This window comes from Accipiter gentilis, chromosome 23 (assembly GCF_929443795.1).
Source record: "Accipiter gentilis chromosome 23, bAccGen1.1, whole genome shotgun sequence".
Lineage (NCBI taxonomy): Eukaryota > Metazoa > Chordata > Aves > Accipitriformes > Accipitridae > Astur > Astur gentilis.
This window is the reverse complement of record NC_064902.1, coordinates 20102276-20118819: the sequence shown is the minus strand read 5'-3', so window position 1 is coordinate 20118819 and position 16544 is coordinate 20102276. Positions and strand designations below refer to the sequence as shown.

The 16544-nt window shown below is 39.7% G+C and overlaps 1 protein-coding gene across 1 annotated transcript; it reads left to right on the top strand.

Moving 5' to 3' along the window:
* Positions 1-4071: 4071 nt before the first annotated feature.
* EIF4E3 (eukaryotic translation initiation factor 4E family member 3) lies at positions 4072-16340 on the top strand. Its single transcript, XM_049827098.1, has 7 exons — positions 4072-4110; positions 4247-4319; positions 6791-6885; positions 8496-8556; positions 11842-11908; positions 14180-14335; positions 14847-16340. Exons 3-7 carry the CDS (start codon positions 6860-6862, stop codon positions 14876-14878), a joined length of 342 nt encoding a protein of 113 aa, XP_049683055.1. The 5' UTR covers positions 4072-4110; positions 4247-4319; positions 6791-6859; the 3' UTR covers positions 14879-16340.
* The last annotated feature ends 204 nt before the right edge of the window (positions 16341-16544 follow it).

Below are 16544 nucleotides of genomic sequence, written 5' to 3'. Positions count from 1 at the left end.
AAAACTTCTATCCTTAATTCTTCGCAGGGAAACAGAAGAGCTACAGTTCAGCATCAGACATTAACATAAGCACAACCACCTGGAGGTTTATTCATGGATAAAACAATGGAATTTATCTTTGTATCCTTTGTTCTTTATTCATGCTGGAATAATGAAGGAGTAGTGAAGCAAGCTGGCATTAGGATTCAGTTTGCATAGGTTATTCCTGTTTCCATGTTCCACTTCTGACATCCATGCAGTTTACCATGAGATGCTGTACAGTGGTCTGGCCTGTTTAGGTAACTCTGTTATTCCTGATATTGCACTAAAATTTCTCCCATAAAGATTCTAAGATGCAGAAAAGTGGCATCACAGGGCACAGAACAGGCAGACCAGGAGAACTGTTGAATATTTTACGGGCTCTCTACGGGGAACCCAGATGTGCATTTGTAGGTGGTGTCGTGACAGACCAACTATCTCCATCCCCAGAAGAGCTGTCGGTGCCTGGCTGGTGTTGTGACCCATGTCCCCTCCTGTTGGGGTGCTCGTGAGGATTTGCAGGGCCTGTGGAGTTCCTTGGAGACAAGTTGTTCACCATGGCGATAATTGACAGTTCAGTATGGCATATTGGATTAATTTTACTGTTGATGACAGTAAAATTATCCAAAAAGGGAGGAATCCTGTAATGGCTTCATTTCAAGGGTTAGCATTTGCAGGGTTCTCGTTTTGTAGTAGCATGTGTATTGAGGTATTTAGCAACACACGCAACCATCTTACTACTCCTAGCTTATAGTGTAAGTGTTTGCTGGAAGAGTTACGGCAGTAGGAGTTTCTACAGATCCCTTCACTTGGAAGTCATCTGCCATTTCTGCTAACTTAATTTAAACTTATTCTGTGTACTCAGTTAAAAACCCCAAAAACCCAAAAAAAACCCAAAAAACCCAACAAAAATGCAATTTCACAGGTTTCAAGGCACAAAACCCCTTCAGTTGTCACCTGTGCTGATCTGCCGAGTTTATGGGTGGCTATCACAGAAACACTGGGGTTCAGATTTGTCAGCAGTGTAATTTTGTAGGAAATTCTGGGCTTTTTCCGTCTGTCTGTCTGTGATTAAAATACCATCTCTCTGCCTCTATACTCATTCATTAAACCAAATTTGTGCAGGTCAGGTGTAACTTCTGCAGGAAATGACCCTGAACTTTTAAATTGTTGCATGTCATCATTTGCTCATTTGCAGTCCTTTCAGTAGGTTTTGGTTTGGGGTTTTATGGTTTGGGGGGGGGGGGGGGGGGGGGATTGTTTGTTTGTTAATGAAAAGTTTGGGGCTTCATGCTCATACCCATAAATCACTGACACTTTCCAGAGCTGGGTGAAAGGCTGAAATAATGCCATGTAATCTTGTGGGCATGGAGCACTTGCCAGGCAGGTTACTAGAAATAAATGGTCACTCACCTTAACTGTTAAAACAGATAATTTGCTGGTCGGTTGGTGTTTTCTGCCAGCTGATCACATAGTTTCTCAGGAAAATGTTATTTGCAACTATCAAAATGAACCATTTTATAACTTTGGAGTGGCATATTCTGTCTTGTCTGCCTTAGCTGCTCTTTGAAATGGCATTGAATTTGCTAAATGGCTACCATGATTATCTAGATAACCTTTGAAGACTATGGTTAGAGAATTGATTTTAATCTTTTATTTGAGCAGACCTTACTATCGAAACAGTGTGGCAGTATCAGTCTGAGTATAGAGAACGATGATACTATATGTTGTACAGCAAAGTTAACCCTGTATGCATTGATGACTGCCAAGTTAGCAAACTGGCAGCAGTAGTACCCAAGTAATTTCTTGGGGCAGTGGTGTGGGACAGCAAGAGGCAAAGTTCTCTCAGGTTTTGCCTGTTTGTGTTCTGTTACATGTGAAACAAAGTGTTAGCAGAGAAGTGCTACTTCTGTCAGCAATAGGGTAAAAACAAGGGGTAGTTTGTTGCAAAGCCACTGCTCCCTACTGACAAACACAGTTAAACCAGCTGATAAGTTTTAAAGTCTGTTTTAACTCACTACATTTTTTGTGTGTGTGCATTCAAAAGCCATCTGACTAACTCTGTTTCTGTTAAATACTGTGAATTTCTCTTTTTGCTCTTTCATGCCGAGCATAGAGCGTAAGGGGAAAAAAAAAACCAAACCAAAACCGGCAAACCAAAAAACCCCTAAACCTTGCTATGATAATTCCTTTTAAGCAAGTTGTTTGTTGTTGTTTTCAAGTTATCAGTTTTTCCATGGGAGTTTTCATAGTTCATGAGCCACAGGAATAGAACCTGCACCATGGCAATTTCTTGGGGAGGGTGGGTTTGTTTTTATAACCTCTAGTTAAAGTTATTTTTGAGGTTTGGACATGTAACACTGTTTTCTCATCAGTTCCACCATTGCAATGTACTCTTATGTCTAGTGATTAACAAGTAAATGGTAAAGTAGATGTTAGTTTGTCTGTTCTATACTGAAAAAGTTGGGAAGGATTTGTCTGCTGGTTTTGTATGTATTTTTAAAGTAATTTATTTTGAAAGGCGCCTTCGAAAAAAGGCCTTGCAGCTATTATTAAAGTTTTGAAGATGTGATGCTGTTTCAGTAGTTTTTCATATTAAACTTTTTCCTTTACGTGAATATCTGGGTTTTGCCCCAGAGCGTGAATTATATCTGTAAGAACTGAGAGTTACTTTAGTGTTTTCCTGGACATGTTTCTTGCTGATCAGATGTACCAGGGCAAACAGCCACATTGATGGGAGGGTTATTGAGGTCTTATTTGCCCTTATCTTTTCTTCAGCAGGTACCTGGGCAACAACTGTTTTGGTGGGGTTTTTTTTTCCTCTGTTTCCATAAATCTGTTCTGTTGCTTCTGTTTCCAAATGTAGTCATTTTACACATTTTTGTTTCCTCTTCTGAGATGCAATGGGAAGTTGCTTTGTCTTTGATCTTCATTTTTCTTTAGAAATCCTATTTCAGCTTTGGGGGGTTGGGGGGGGGGGGGGTGTTTCCAGTTCTAACAAATTGAATGTGCCTTAGCGATTTTGACCTCATTCCCCCCAAATTGTGCCTGTGGGGGCATGTGCTGGGAATGGTAAGATGGGTGTTAGGATGCGCTGTTAGCACGGTGAGGGGAGCCAGTGGGGCCTGGGGATGTGGATGCACCGTCCCATGCCACATGCACTGATGAAGGTTATAAATAGAATCATTTAGGTTGGAAAAGACCTTTAAGTCGACGGGGTGCTGCGTGTACCTCAAGGGAGCAGCTCTGGGTGGAAACTGGGAGTGGAAAACTGGAAACTGGTGGAAACCAAGTGTGAGGGTGAGCTCGAGGAGCTAAACTGTGCCCGGTGTACACCATCGCAACCCTGAGGTCTGGCAATGAAACTCAACCCAAGGACCTCTTGGCTGTATGGGAAGCGCTGGCAGTAGCCACGGCTCGGAGAAATAAACGCAGAGTAGCCACCCGAAATTTTGGGGGTTTCACGCCCGAAATTTTGGGGTTTTCCCGCCTGCCTCGGCTGCTGTGGCTCCCCGCAGCAGGGGAGGGAGCTCTCCGCTGGGGCTTGGGCTCCTCATCAGCCCCCACGCGTGTCCCATCCACTCGGGGATACCGAGGACCTTGTCCTTATCGCGGGGGTGACCGGGCGGTGCTGCGGAGGGGCGGGGCGAGGGAAGGGACACGCCCCACACAAGCCCCGCCCCATTCCCCGCCCCTTCCCCGCCCTGCCCGCCGGCCGCGCGCGCGCCCCTGCCACCTAGTGGCCTCTGCTGCGGGCGGCGGCTGCCGGAAAAATCACGGCTCGTTAATTACCGCAACGCCGGGGAGGAGCTTCGGTTTTAGAAGTATGAAACACCGGGAATACCTTAAAAGGCTCGAAGGGGGTTCTGGGGTGTGTTAAACGCGGTGAAGCGGCAGCCCGGGACAACGGTGGGGTCTGATTTTTGGTGCCGGGCAGCAGAATGTGGGGTGGCTGGTGGAAGGAGCACGGCTAGGCTTGGTTTAAAGCTCCTAATTCCCCTGTTTAATCTTAATTTTTACAAAATACCGGGTGAATCTTAATTTATTCAAAAGTATAAAAGCACTTGAATTCCTATCTTTAAATGGTTCCTGGTAATTGGAGTTGGAGTTTATTATGCAACTTTGAGTATTTCAACTTCACATTCATATGATTCACTTTCCTTATCCATCTCCCTTCTCCCTGCTTGATAAAATGAATATTTTAATTAATCTCCATTTTGTTTTCAAGGTCACTTCCTGGTACGACAGCAGCTGAATGTGCATCAAATTTGAAGAAGATTTATACAGTACAAACAGTACAGGTAAGGTACATAGCTTTGCTATGGGAGTTGCCACACATTTTTAATGTAACTTCACACCTTAGGTTTCATTTTTCCTCATACAGACGAGTCACACTCACGGCTTTCCGTACCTGTGGTATGAAACACAAGTGTTATTGGTTGTGTGTGGTATTGCTTGGTCATTGTTTGAATTTCATTTGGCTTTCCAGACCAGGAAAGGAGGAAGCATATTGGCTTGATCAGGCAAGCCCCTGCTTCTTAACCTTGTCTGAGTTTGCAGTTGTGCCTCCATTGGATTGTTATACTTGATGTATTTTAAATATTTGTCCTGCCTTTTCTCCATATTTTTTTTTTAAAGTACAGAAAATCATTACACAAAGAAAAAAAAAGCCCACAAGCTGTAATTTTTAGTTTTCCTCTCGTTGAGCATGAGTTTTAAAAAAATAAAAATCTAACAAACTGACATGAAACTACTTTTAAATCATGCAATACTTGCAGCAATGAGAAATTCTGCGCGTGTCTCTCTCATCTGCCAGTGCCGAGCAGCAGGCATCTCTTGCAAGTAAAATTGCATTTCTGCTTCAATGTTTTAGCATAAAATGTAGTAAATGGGTATTTGTCTCACCTTAATGCTAAGTTGTCCCTAGTTCACTAAATCTCTGAAATTCTAAGGTAATGCCAAAACTGTCTCTTTGAAGGAGCCCAGCCACAGCGACCTATTGAAGTTTTAAACAAGGCTTTCTCATTAATGTCTGCACAGCTTGTTATATTGCATGAGATGTTTTTCTTCCTAGCTAACAGGCGTAAGAAAGGAATTGGATTTTGGAGTTTTCTGGAGACGGGGTTATCAGTGGGAGTACTTTGGCATAAAGCATGGAAGTGTCCTGGTTCCCGCTCACCTTTCCATGTCAGCAGAATGTTCCCATCAGTCATGTAATGCAGTGATGCTCTGAACTTAAAGCTGACAACAGAAGTGGGTTTATTTCAAAATGGGCTGCAATGGCTCCTGTTGACAAACGGACAGCTTAAGACCATGAAGTAGTGTATGCAGTATCCGGTGTTATCCATTTTCCCACTCTGAATCCTGCCTTCTTTATTAAAATGATTAGGCTTTATTGTCTGAAAAACCTGAGGGTTTCTTTTCATCAGGTTGGGGTTGAAAACACAAAAACTGCCTTCAGATCCTCTGGGAAGACTCGTGATCTGGATGAGGTTATCGGAAGCTAGCAGTGTGGCCCATGGTGTGTCTCACTGTGCTACTGATCTTCCTTGGGGAAGCAAAATGAAAATCTTCATTAACTTAATCACTGTCCTTCATGGGCAGTAGCTATTCAATGAGCAATGCCAGTCTGCGGCGCCTGAAGGCTGTTTGAACACCAAACCTTCCAAACTGAGTCCCTGGTTCAGGACAAAGGAACTCTCAAATCTTTCCACAGTCATCTGCTGGCATAGCTCTGCTCCTTCTACTTCTGATGGTAGCTTTAGGGTTTGGGCACACAACCAGGTAAGAGTAAGACGAAAGTTGAAATGGGCTGTTTCATACCAATTTTTTATATTTTTAATAGCCTTCCATCTCTTCTCGTGACTGGGTAGTGGTCATGGCTGGTAGGTAGAATTGTCAAGGGCCACAAAATTTTATCACGTGATGTTGCAATCTTTGTTTCTGAAGTTGTGCTATTAGATAATACTTAATGAGTTGTACTAATGCTTAATATTGCATCATTGCATGTTGATGCAACGTAAGTCTTTAAAAATCCTTTCTCATTCCCAACTGTTGGATAACGAAGAAAGGGGATTGGCATCTTTTTATTCATCCCTCCCTGTTGCTCACCACTGCTTTTGGGTGCCCTTTATCTACCACAAACATGTATGACAGCTTCTGCAGAAATGCTGGGAAGTAATCCTGATGGTTACTGGTAACTTGGATCTTCTAATTTCTCCCCGTTCCTGTATTAACATGTGCATCTCAAGTTCTTTGCATCTGGTTGAAACTTCTCACTGTGATCTAGACAAAGTAGTTGTATTGCTAGTTAGGCATTTAATTCAACAGAATTATTTGTGGTGTTTTTGTAACTCAAGGTAATCACTAAGTTTTAGTCTAGTCTTAAGTGAAACAAGGTGAATATTTGATATAAGTATTTTTAATATGCTAAGAAAGTTTTATGGACTGCTTTGTTCTGACATATTTAGTGTAACTGATTTTGATGATTTTTTTTCTCTCTGTTCCTAAGGACTTTGATTCTAAAGTAATCCACAGTTCAACTGCTTCCCTTTTTTCTACCTCCATCTTATGCAGAATTGGCATCTAAAAAAAAAAAAAGTAGAAGTGAAATTGCAACATGTTCTTTTCAAGGCATTTTATTATAATGTAGAAGGTGTCAGTTCTCTAAGGAGCAGGATATGTAATTGTTCTAGAGAAAACGAATAAGGAAGTAAATCTGCATGAAACTTACTCTCTTGTGTTACTGCAACTAGTATTTTTTCTCTTTAAGGATTTCTGGAGTGTCTACAACAACATTCCTCCTGTGACAAATTTGCCTCTGAGATGTAGTTACCATTTAATGCGGGGAGAAAGACGGCCACTTTGGTATGTGTGTTATCATCAGGCATTTCTGGGAATGGGCAGTGAAAAAACCTGCAGTGGTGAAAGGTGATATTTCTGTTGCCTGCAAATGCCTGAACTTAAGAGACCTATGAAAGAAATATCCTAAGGATCTTGTTAAGCTTAAAAGTGACTTATGCTAAGGAGTCTTTATTAAAATCAGACTGTAATTTAATTGTCCACCTCTGAATGTAAATGTAAGAAAAGTTAACTTATGAAATAGAAATCAAGAAAATAAAATATGACTCTGAATTTCAATTCGAGAATACACAGAATATGTTACTTGTATTTGAATTATTTTTAACTTGCAATTTTTTTTTTCTTTTCACTGAAGCTACTGTAATAATGATGAAAATGAATGATGGTCCTTAACTGTTCTTCACCTGTGCAAAAGTATGCTTCATATGCATATAAATGCACATATAGCTTGGATTAAAACTAATTTAAGGCGTTATGAAATGATTCATTGCAGCAAATTCCTACTTGATTGTAGGATGGTAATGGAATAAAGTATAAATCATTGAGGTTTTCCTTTCAGAAACTGACTTTTGCGTACCTTCTTCCTGGTGCAGTTCTGTCACGTCTGAATTAGAGAGCCTAAGCACTTTCTGAAGAGTTTGGATCTTTTTGGCATTGTTTGCATAGATTGTGATTGAATTAGAGTTCCTTAACTTGATCATATTAAGTCTAAGTGGGTGGTGGCTTACTACAGATTTCTGTCCTAATCTACTGAACAAGTCATTAATTTTCTCAAATGAAATGCATCTGAAGGTCTACATTACTTTTCTAAAAGTACTCTTTTTCAGGAAGAAAAACAAATCCTGAAGTAAGAATTGAGGCCTGCAGATTTTTGAGGATGTCCTTCCAAAGTTTTCCCCCTCTGTTCCCCAGTGTTTGTCTGGATTGGTGGGAGACCATTGACCCTGCAGAATCTATAGGTCTCATACTGGGCTTAGATATTCCAAAGATGAATTTTGGGTTATTCCTTAAACTTTGCTATTACAGACTTTTAACAAGAAACTAGAACCTTAATTTAAAATAAACTTGAAGCTCACAGGTTTGTACACCATGCCTTTGTCATTGCGAAGCAGTTTAATGGTTATGTCTGCCCTGACCCTGGGCAGCTTCAGCCTTTCTTTTAATAAGAGCAATTAATTTCTAGCCGTCATAAAACTGAAATGAAATGCGATCATGTTCTTTGATTAAACTGCATAAACATGAGTGCGATAAGCTGCTTCTGTGAAAACATGCCAGAGTTTTTTCAAAATAAAAAGTTACCATAGTAAAACATAAAATTGCTTTGTGGCTTGTTCCCATATAGTGTGCAGCCACTTCAAAGATGGTCTGTAGTCAGGGAAAATGTAAGTGTTTTCCAACGCACAAAACTTAGGAAAGGGATTAGTTGTTGAGATGCATTTTATATGAATAATGAAATAATTATCTCTGATGTCAGAAGTCATAGCCTGAGTCATGCTACCTGGAGTTAGTAGTTGCATTTCAGAAGGGATTTTTCTGGGAAAATTAAACCCCAAACATAAGGTTATCTAGATTTGGATATGAATGTTTATTTTCACTGATCTATTTCCCATAACCAGGGAAGAGGAAAGCAATGCCAAAGGAGGTATATGGAAAATGAAGGTCCCTAAAGAAAGTACGGTATGTTATATTGACTTTTTTCTTAGACCTTGTTTAGGAAGGGGGTTTCTTTAAACTCCATCTGATAAAGTTGTTGTAAAGCTTTTTTAGTTCTGACATCACCCAACACAACAACCAAACACTATTTTAGTGTCCATAACCCTTTATTTTAAGACAATGAGCAAAAGTTTCTTTTCCAATAATTCCATGCTTTTGGTAACATTTGTCAATGTATTATCAAGCAAATGAAAGCTGTAGTGTTATACTCCATTTCCATTTGGGAATACGCTATTTTATAATCACCTTTGTTCTCAAGACTGTTTGCTTACAGGTATGCAAAGAAAGATATAAAAAAACTTTTCCTGGTAACATTAATATGTTAAATTATAGCCAGAACCTGAGTAATGCTCTTCAAAAGTCCACTCAGAGTCCAGCACAACTGTCAGAGTTTCACTGAAATGCTCCTAAACATTCTGTCAAACTCAGTAGGACTATTTCTGCTTGGCACTGCTTGTTTGCACCTATGAATGGCTGTGACTTTCTGTAGCCAAATGTGGACCAAGGCATCGTTTCCACCAATAACTAATCCCATCTCATGGCTTGTTCCCACTTGAAAGCGGAAGATCTTGCTCATTCTCTCCTGATCCCGCTTGCACGGGCTCTGGGGCTCACTGGACTGTTTTGTGAGCCAGTTTAATGCACTCTGATGTCAGAAAAAGTCTCCTATTTTATTTTATTTTTAATTTGAGTGTATGCGCAGGAGAGGTTTTTTGATGGGGAATAGGGGGTAAAGGAGGAAAAGACGAGTAGGATCATCCCCTTTGGCAACAGTGAGTTGTCAGATCACCTTGTGTACATCTTGTGAAACTAGTGTTGCTCAGTCGTGTCCCCCCCCCCCCCTTTTTTTTTTTTTTTTTTTAATTTTAAAGTGTGAAAGAGAAAATCTGGTCCGGCATGTTGTTGTTCTAGCCCTGCTGAAATAACTGGATTTCTCTTTGTGCTTCTAATCAAATGCACATGAGTAACTTCTGTGAACTGTCATGGTGAGGAGATTTGACCTCTTCACATGTGGTGTTTATGTGTGTAAGTATGTTCTGGATCAGGTCTCTCAACTCAAAGTGAAGTGTCAGAAAAATGTGACAGCCTTGCAGAAGGCATTAAATGCTGAAAGATGGTACTTGAAATTTCAGCCAAAAGATAGTTGATTTTTGCCTGTGGGCTTTTTCCCCATATGTGAATTGCAGCTTTCCTCCCCTGCAGTCCCAAGGGATCACAAAAGACTAAAATTTTCTTTTTCCTCTTATAATCCAAGGTGTGAAGATTGTCAGAAGTGACAAGTGGTTTGGGGAGCCTACATTACTGGGTGGTGAATTTAGGGACCTCAGAGGCTGAATGATAGCCCCTTTTTGAAGGGAAGGTACTTTTTGATCTCTCAAGCTATGTACCACACATCCTAGGTCACTTCTGAAAGGTTTAATTGAAAGTGAACTTCGGTCAGCTTTTAATGCCTCTGTAAATAGCATAAATAATACCTTTATCCCTGTTTCTCACTTTTTGGCTTCATTCTTCATCATGTGCACAGTGTCTCCTTGGCTAAGGTAAACCATCTTGTGCAGACCTAATGCAAAAAGATTATATGCTATAGCAGCTCTTGCTGAGGGTGTTGAGGGAGGAAAATGTAGGTTTTTCTAAAGATATCTGTCTTTCAAGTGGTATGAAAAACTGACTGACAAAATACTGACACTTAAATGTTGTTGCATGTGTACGGTGACACTTCTGTATGCCAATTTTTAATATGAAAACTAATACTTTTTAGATCCTCATAAGCCTGATCCTGCAACTGCTTACTACTGGATGAAGTGCTTCCTACCCTTGAGACCGTTAGGACAACTCACAGTAGTGAGCACTGCGCCTGGTAATGAGAGTGTGCGTGGTCAGTCCCATCATTCATCTCTGAGCTGTTCCACTGGCAGGCAAAAGGCACTGTGTCAGAGGCTGTCACGCTGACGTCTTCAGCCTGCCTCGGGAGCATCAGATGGTCCTTCCCATAGCACAGCTTTATGTGATGCATTGGATTAGATGATAATGAGTCACACCAGATCCTTTGTATTCTAGAAGACGGCTTAGGAGTACTCAGAAACAGCCATTAAAGGAGTTTATTAGTTTGCCATCTTTGTGGCTGCTTGCTTTTTGTTTTAACCTGGTGCATTTGATATGTTGGGGTTTTTAATAGTACTAAAACTCAAGCTAACTTCATATAGCAGAAAAGACATTCCTTAAAAGTATCGTAGAATCACAGAATGGTTTGGGTTGAAAGGGACCTTAAAGATCACCTAGTCCAATCCCCCTGCAATGAGCAGGTACGCCTTCCACTAGACCAGGTTGCTCAGAGCCCCGTCCAACCTGGCCTTGAATGTTTCCAGGGATGGGGCATCTACCACCTCTCTGGGCAACCTGGGCCAGGGTTTCACCACCCACATCATAAAAAATGTCTGCTTTGTATCTCATCTGAATCTACCCTCTTTCATTTTAAAACCGTTACCCCTTGTCCTATCAAGTAGTATATGAAAAAGTCATTATGGCTATATAGAGAAATATTCATGTTGATATCTTCTTTCAATAAATAAATAAAATATTCTGTCCCTGTAAACCCACACCTTGGAGCATTATGTTGGTCCAGACGCATTCAAAGTTTTGTATGGGCTTTGGCTTAGGTGATAAATGTTGTCAAAAGCAAGTAACAGTGTAATTAGTCTAAGAGCCAAAGAAAAGTGGCAGATCGCTTTCCCCTGTTTTACTTTTGTAGTGAGCATTTGAATTTGTTGAAAGATGGACTTATTTCACAGTCAAGGCAAATCAGAGATGATGTCTAAATATATATCTCTTAAGTTTAGCGGTAGGGTTTTCAGGTACTTTTCTTGAAGTGGTTAGTAATTCTTTTCTGTAGAAACAAATGGTCATAAGTGGAGCCTTATGGTCTTTTATCATGGGAAATTCTTGGGAGAATACTACTTTCATGCTTTACATTAACTCATTCATTTGGGATGAGTTGTGGACACAGCTATAGTGAAGGTAAACTTACTGTTAAATATTTAAAATATGTATTGGAACGGTTCTGTGTAATAGTATGTATTGCTCCAACTGTGAGGAAATTAATTATATAACACAGTGTGTACTTACAATAAATGTTCTTTTTTGTCTAGATAACCTCAGAAAGAGAATGCACTCAACACTGAGCTAGCAAACCTAACTTTTAAATTAAAAAATAATAATGCAAATGTAACTTTTTTTTTTCACCCTCCTTAGGCTGCAGTTTGGAAAGAGCTACTGTTAGCAACTATTGGAGAGCAATTTACAGACTGTTGTGCAGCAGGTAACTTAAAAATGATTGAGGCCAGCATGACAAATTGAGTTTGAATGCAGAACATGGAAACACTGCTAAAAATGGGATACGGGGATGGAAATCTTATTCACACCTGTTGCCATTAAGAGGACAAGGTATTCTGACTGTCTTGGCACAAGACTCAAGCTCAACAGCTTGCATCCCTGGGAAGCCAGCAGGTTTTCTAGTTATTAAATATCTATCTGCTAGCTAGCATGTAAATGATAAATATTAATTCTACAGTGCCAGGACTCTGGAACCCCAATTGATGCTTCCGTGCTAGATTGTTTGTACTACCACTGTTGGAGGCAAGTAAATTAGATAGGTGCCCCTGTTAGCCCTCCTGGTCCCTTTTGTTCTCCTAACATGTTTAGGAGTTGTCAGGGCAGCACTAGTGCAGACCTGAAGCAGAGTGAAGCTGTGTGGTTTGCCTGTGGTGACATTAAAAGCCCATAGCAGGGCTGTAATGCAAACCTGGCTCTCCTGAATCCCAGGTTAGCACTCTACCCAGAGGCAATATTTTCATTATCACTTAAAAGTACTGCTTGGGTCAAAGGGGTCTTTAGTGTAATTGAATTTTCATAAATATTCTTAAAATATCTTGCCGGTTTACTGGAAAACAGGCATTAATCATCCAGAAGCTCGCATGTGATTTTGCTCAGAGGTAATAATTTAATGATGTTGCTTTCAGAATAAGTATCTTCTCTAGGCTTGCAAGGTTGCACATTTCATTCGGAGATGGAGCCTGGGAAGGGATTGTGAGTGCTAGCTGGCTTAAGATAGAGCATCAAATCATGAAAAGGGAGTACAAGTCTGTGACCATTTAATTTGTTAAAGTTTGGTTACAGAACCGTTTCTTGCTTCTGGGTAAAGCAAATAATGAACTTAATCTTATCTGTTGGCCTGGAGGGAAGGAGTTCTGGAAGCTGAACTAACTTTTCAGTTCAAATGACACTTCTCCATCATTTCTCTTGACCATATTTACTTCTTTTCTAAGCTCGAGTATCTGATTAAACTGGCTGTTGCAGTGATGGTGAATATCCTGTTAGGAGTGTTCCTTCACTGCTCTATCATTCCAGAGAAAAGAATTGAGTTTCTCAGGTTCACAGAGCAGGTCAGCAAAAACCTTTCCAAGAGTTTCTCTTACACCTAGCTAATGTGGTAGAGCAGGCATATTGCAGTAGGCTGCTGCTGGTATATTCACCTTGGTACCTTTGGGTTTTTTCTACAGAAGTTTTGTTGAATGAGTTTCTCAAACAGTATATTTCTCTCATTGCCTTCCCAACTTTCAGAATTGGAAGATACAGAAAACAAGCCTCAAATCCTTGAGCTGTGAGAGACGTTTCTGACAGTTGCTTTTCAAAATCCTTAATATGCATAATTGAGTTGGTGTCAAGAAGGGAGTGTTCCTGCCCTTTATATACTGATAGGGTGGTCTCAGGGTCAGTTTAAGCAAATATGTGATATTCTGCTGCCTACAGAGGTAGTTTTTCCCCTTGGCTGTGTGCTCTTGGCACCACCTTTGCATTATCATTAATGACCCCTTCCTTGGGATGCATGATGCAGCTGCATCGTGGAGGTCACTGCTAGAGGCAGCCACCGCTCCGAGCTGCAGCATGGCCTTAAGCTGAGCTCTCCATGAAGCTGCATCCTGAGAATTTCACACCAAAAAGGGCTTCTTCAGTGAAGCACGGAGTTACCAACACTAGCAGCAGCAGCCTGACTGGTGCTTTTTTCTACTCTCCCCTCCCCCACCCCTTCCAGTTCCTATTACTGCCTTGACAAAACATAAAGGACAAAGAGAACAAAGTCTGGAGAAGATGGTGTCTGTTATCCACCTGGTACTGTTCCTTCTTGGGGTTTTAGTTGTTTCACCCTCACACCCCATTTTTGCTTATAGACATTACTGTAGGTGAATTATCTTTAGTAGTTTATATTGCTAACCTTACCGAAGGGAGTCTTGTGATTCTCTTTTAATCAAGGCTAAGAGTGCTAATAGCAAAGATGAATAATCTTATGGCACTTTATTAAAACCACTAGGAGTAATATTTCCAACAGTTTCTATAAATACAGTGTTTGTTTCTTTTTGGTAACTATTTTGTCTGGTTTGGACATTAGTATTCTCCTCACTGGAGATTGCTCTTTTTCATTTCTTCAGTTTGTTCAGCTTTTGGGCACTGTTTCATAATACATAAGTATCAAATTAGACATGTCTCACTTTTAAAGTATTCGTTCCTTAATGATGCTTCCTCTTCTGTGCAGATGATGAAGTAATAGGAGTTAGCGTCAGTGTTCGTGACCGTGAAGATGTTGTGCAAGTCTGGAACGTGAATGCCTCTTTAGCAAGTGAAGCAAAAGTTTTAGAAAAGATACGTAAACTTCTGCCACACACATCTTTTAAAGCTATCTTTTATAAACGTAAGTATTTTGTACTGTTAATTTCCACCTGCATTAGAGAAACAAGACGCTGGTAGGGTACTTCCATGGGAATATCCTGCCTGATTCATCATTAACCATTTAGAAAGATAGCATCTCTCATTGCGTTAAAATTCTGTCCCTTCAAAGTAGAAGTTAGCTATAATTCAAAATATAAGGTATTTTTAGTTTAATTGTAGAATATATTTGGTTCCATGTTTGATACGCCTGATTCATAAGTGAGACAAATCTCTTGATAACTCTGAAGACTACATGCTGTTCAATTTAAGCGTTCGTTTAGAGGAACCATTTACAATCAGGATTTTAAGGGATCTCTTATTTTAGGCTCTCTATAAATGGATTATCAGAATAGTATATTCCCAAAGATCACTTGTTGGCATGTTGTGTCATCTTTGACTGCTTTATACATTGTTGTCTTCTCTTTTTTAATCTTTTCAACTCGTTGACAGAGTTTACATGTTCTTTTATTCTTTTTTCCTTCTCTCTTCCATAGCACACAGAGAGCATCATGCTTTTGAAGGCTGATGTGGAAAACATGAAGTGCAGTCTGTGCCAAGTGCATTTGTTCTTATTTGGTGGTGTGAGGTGGTCTGGACAAGGAGAAGGATGGTGGAAGCCCTGCAGAAGCACTACACGCAGTGGCCCTTTTGAGTTTCTAACATTTCAAACTGGGAAAATGAGGAAAAACAGTTGCCTTGACTGCTAAACATGCAGTTCATTACTTCTGGACTGGTTGGGTTTTTTAGATTTTTTCACTGTTTCTTTTGAAAGATATTTTGGCCACTTTTTTTTTTTTTCAATCAGATGATACTTGTTCCTATTTCATTAAAGTAGCGGGCTTTCATTTCTTCTGTACTGTACTTAGTTAAATGCAAATGTGCACAGAGATGGTATGCTGCTTTTCCTAGATGTGCTGTGCGTAGAGGAATACTGGCTTGGTGAAATGTGTTTTCGATTTTCATTTTAAAACATTCCTATCATGTTAAGATTTACTCACTGGTTTTGTCCCAAGAGAGAAAGAAATTGCACTGCATTTATTCTAATATTCAATATAATCTGGTCTTGCACTGACAATGGCGCACATACTGTAAAAGTAAATAGTAAAGGGTTCACTAAATGAGCAACTAAAGAGAACACATTTATATTGGGACTAACCCCCTGTGGGATGATGTTAATGAGTGTTTTAATTGTAGTGATTTCAGAAGAGCCCTTGTTCAGGCTAGAATGAGACATCTTTCAGTAGGAAACCCTACAAACTCCACACCTCTCTTATTTAAGAGGGAATGGGGTTTTTTTAATGTTTTTATATTGTATGCTTTCTTATGATGTTTTTCTGTACATTCATGAAAAAGTGTCACGAATCATTTCTAATGCATTAGACTAACTGGATTCATCCCTCACAGTTATGTGAGTATTTTAGGCCCACGGCTGCAGCCACAAAGGTCAGTATCAGAATCGCTGTTGACTTCAGTGCAAGGGAAGAGAACCCATCGTATGTAGTTCCAAGCCATCATGACTTCCTCTGTGACCTTTTTTAAAAAAAAAAAAAAAGGATTTTTGTTACAGCATAAATATGCATATAAACAGTGTTAATCTTTAAATGTTTGTCAATATCAAGTATTGGAGGTGTTAGTTTGTTTTAATATACTACCAAAGACTGATGTAGTTCCTTTTACAAGAAGAAGCTGCAAGGTGGAGATGAACGTATGCTCTACTGAGCATTACTTCATTGTTAAGAGGTTTTTGTTTGGCAACTGTTCGAGTTGCACTGATTTCCACATCTTTAGTATATTAGGAGGCAGCCATTAAAAGCAAATAAATTTAAAAATAAGAATCATACATTTTGAGGGTTTTTTACAACTTTATCTGTATTTATGAATTAAAACTGTGCAGTTAATGAGCATTATTAATAAAACAAATTTTCTAAAATGCAAATGTCTTGCTTCTGTAATTGCTTTCTGACCTTAAATGGTACCAGTCCTGCTTTTTTTAAACCTGTGTATTTTTTAGTAAAACCTATTCTCTTAGAAGCTGTTTTGCTCATAGATTAAAAATATTTTTAAATTGATTTTTTTGGTGTGTTATTAAATCAGAAAGGAGTGCTGAAGTTTATCAGTCTTGTATGTATTCAGTTAGTATTTAAGGTATTTTTGAGTTGCAGTTAGATTGAGGCTTCAAAATAAAAAGCATA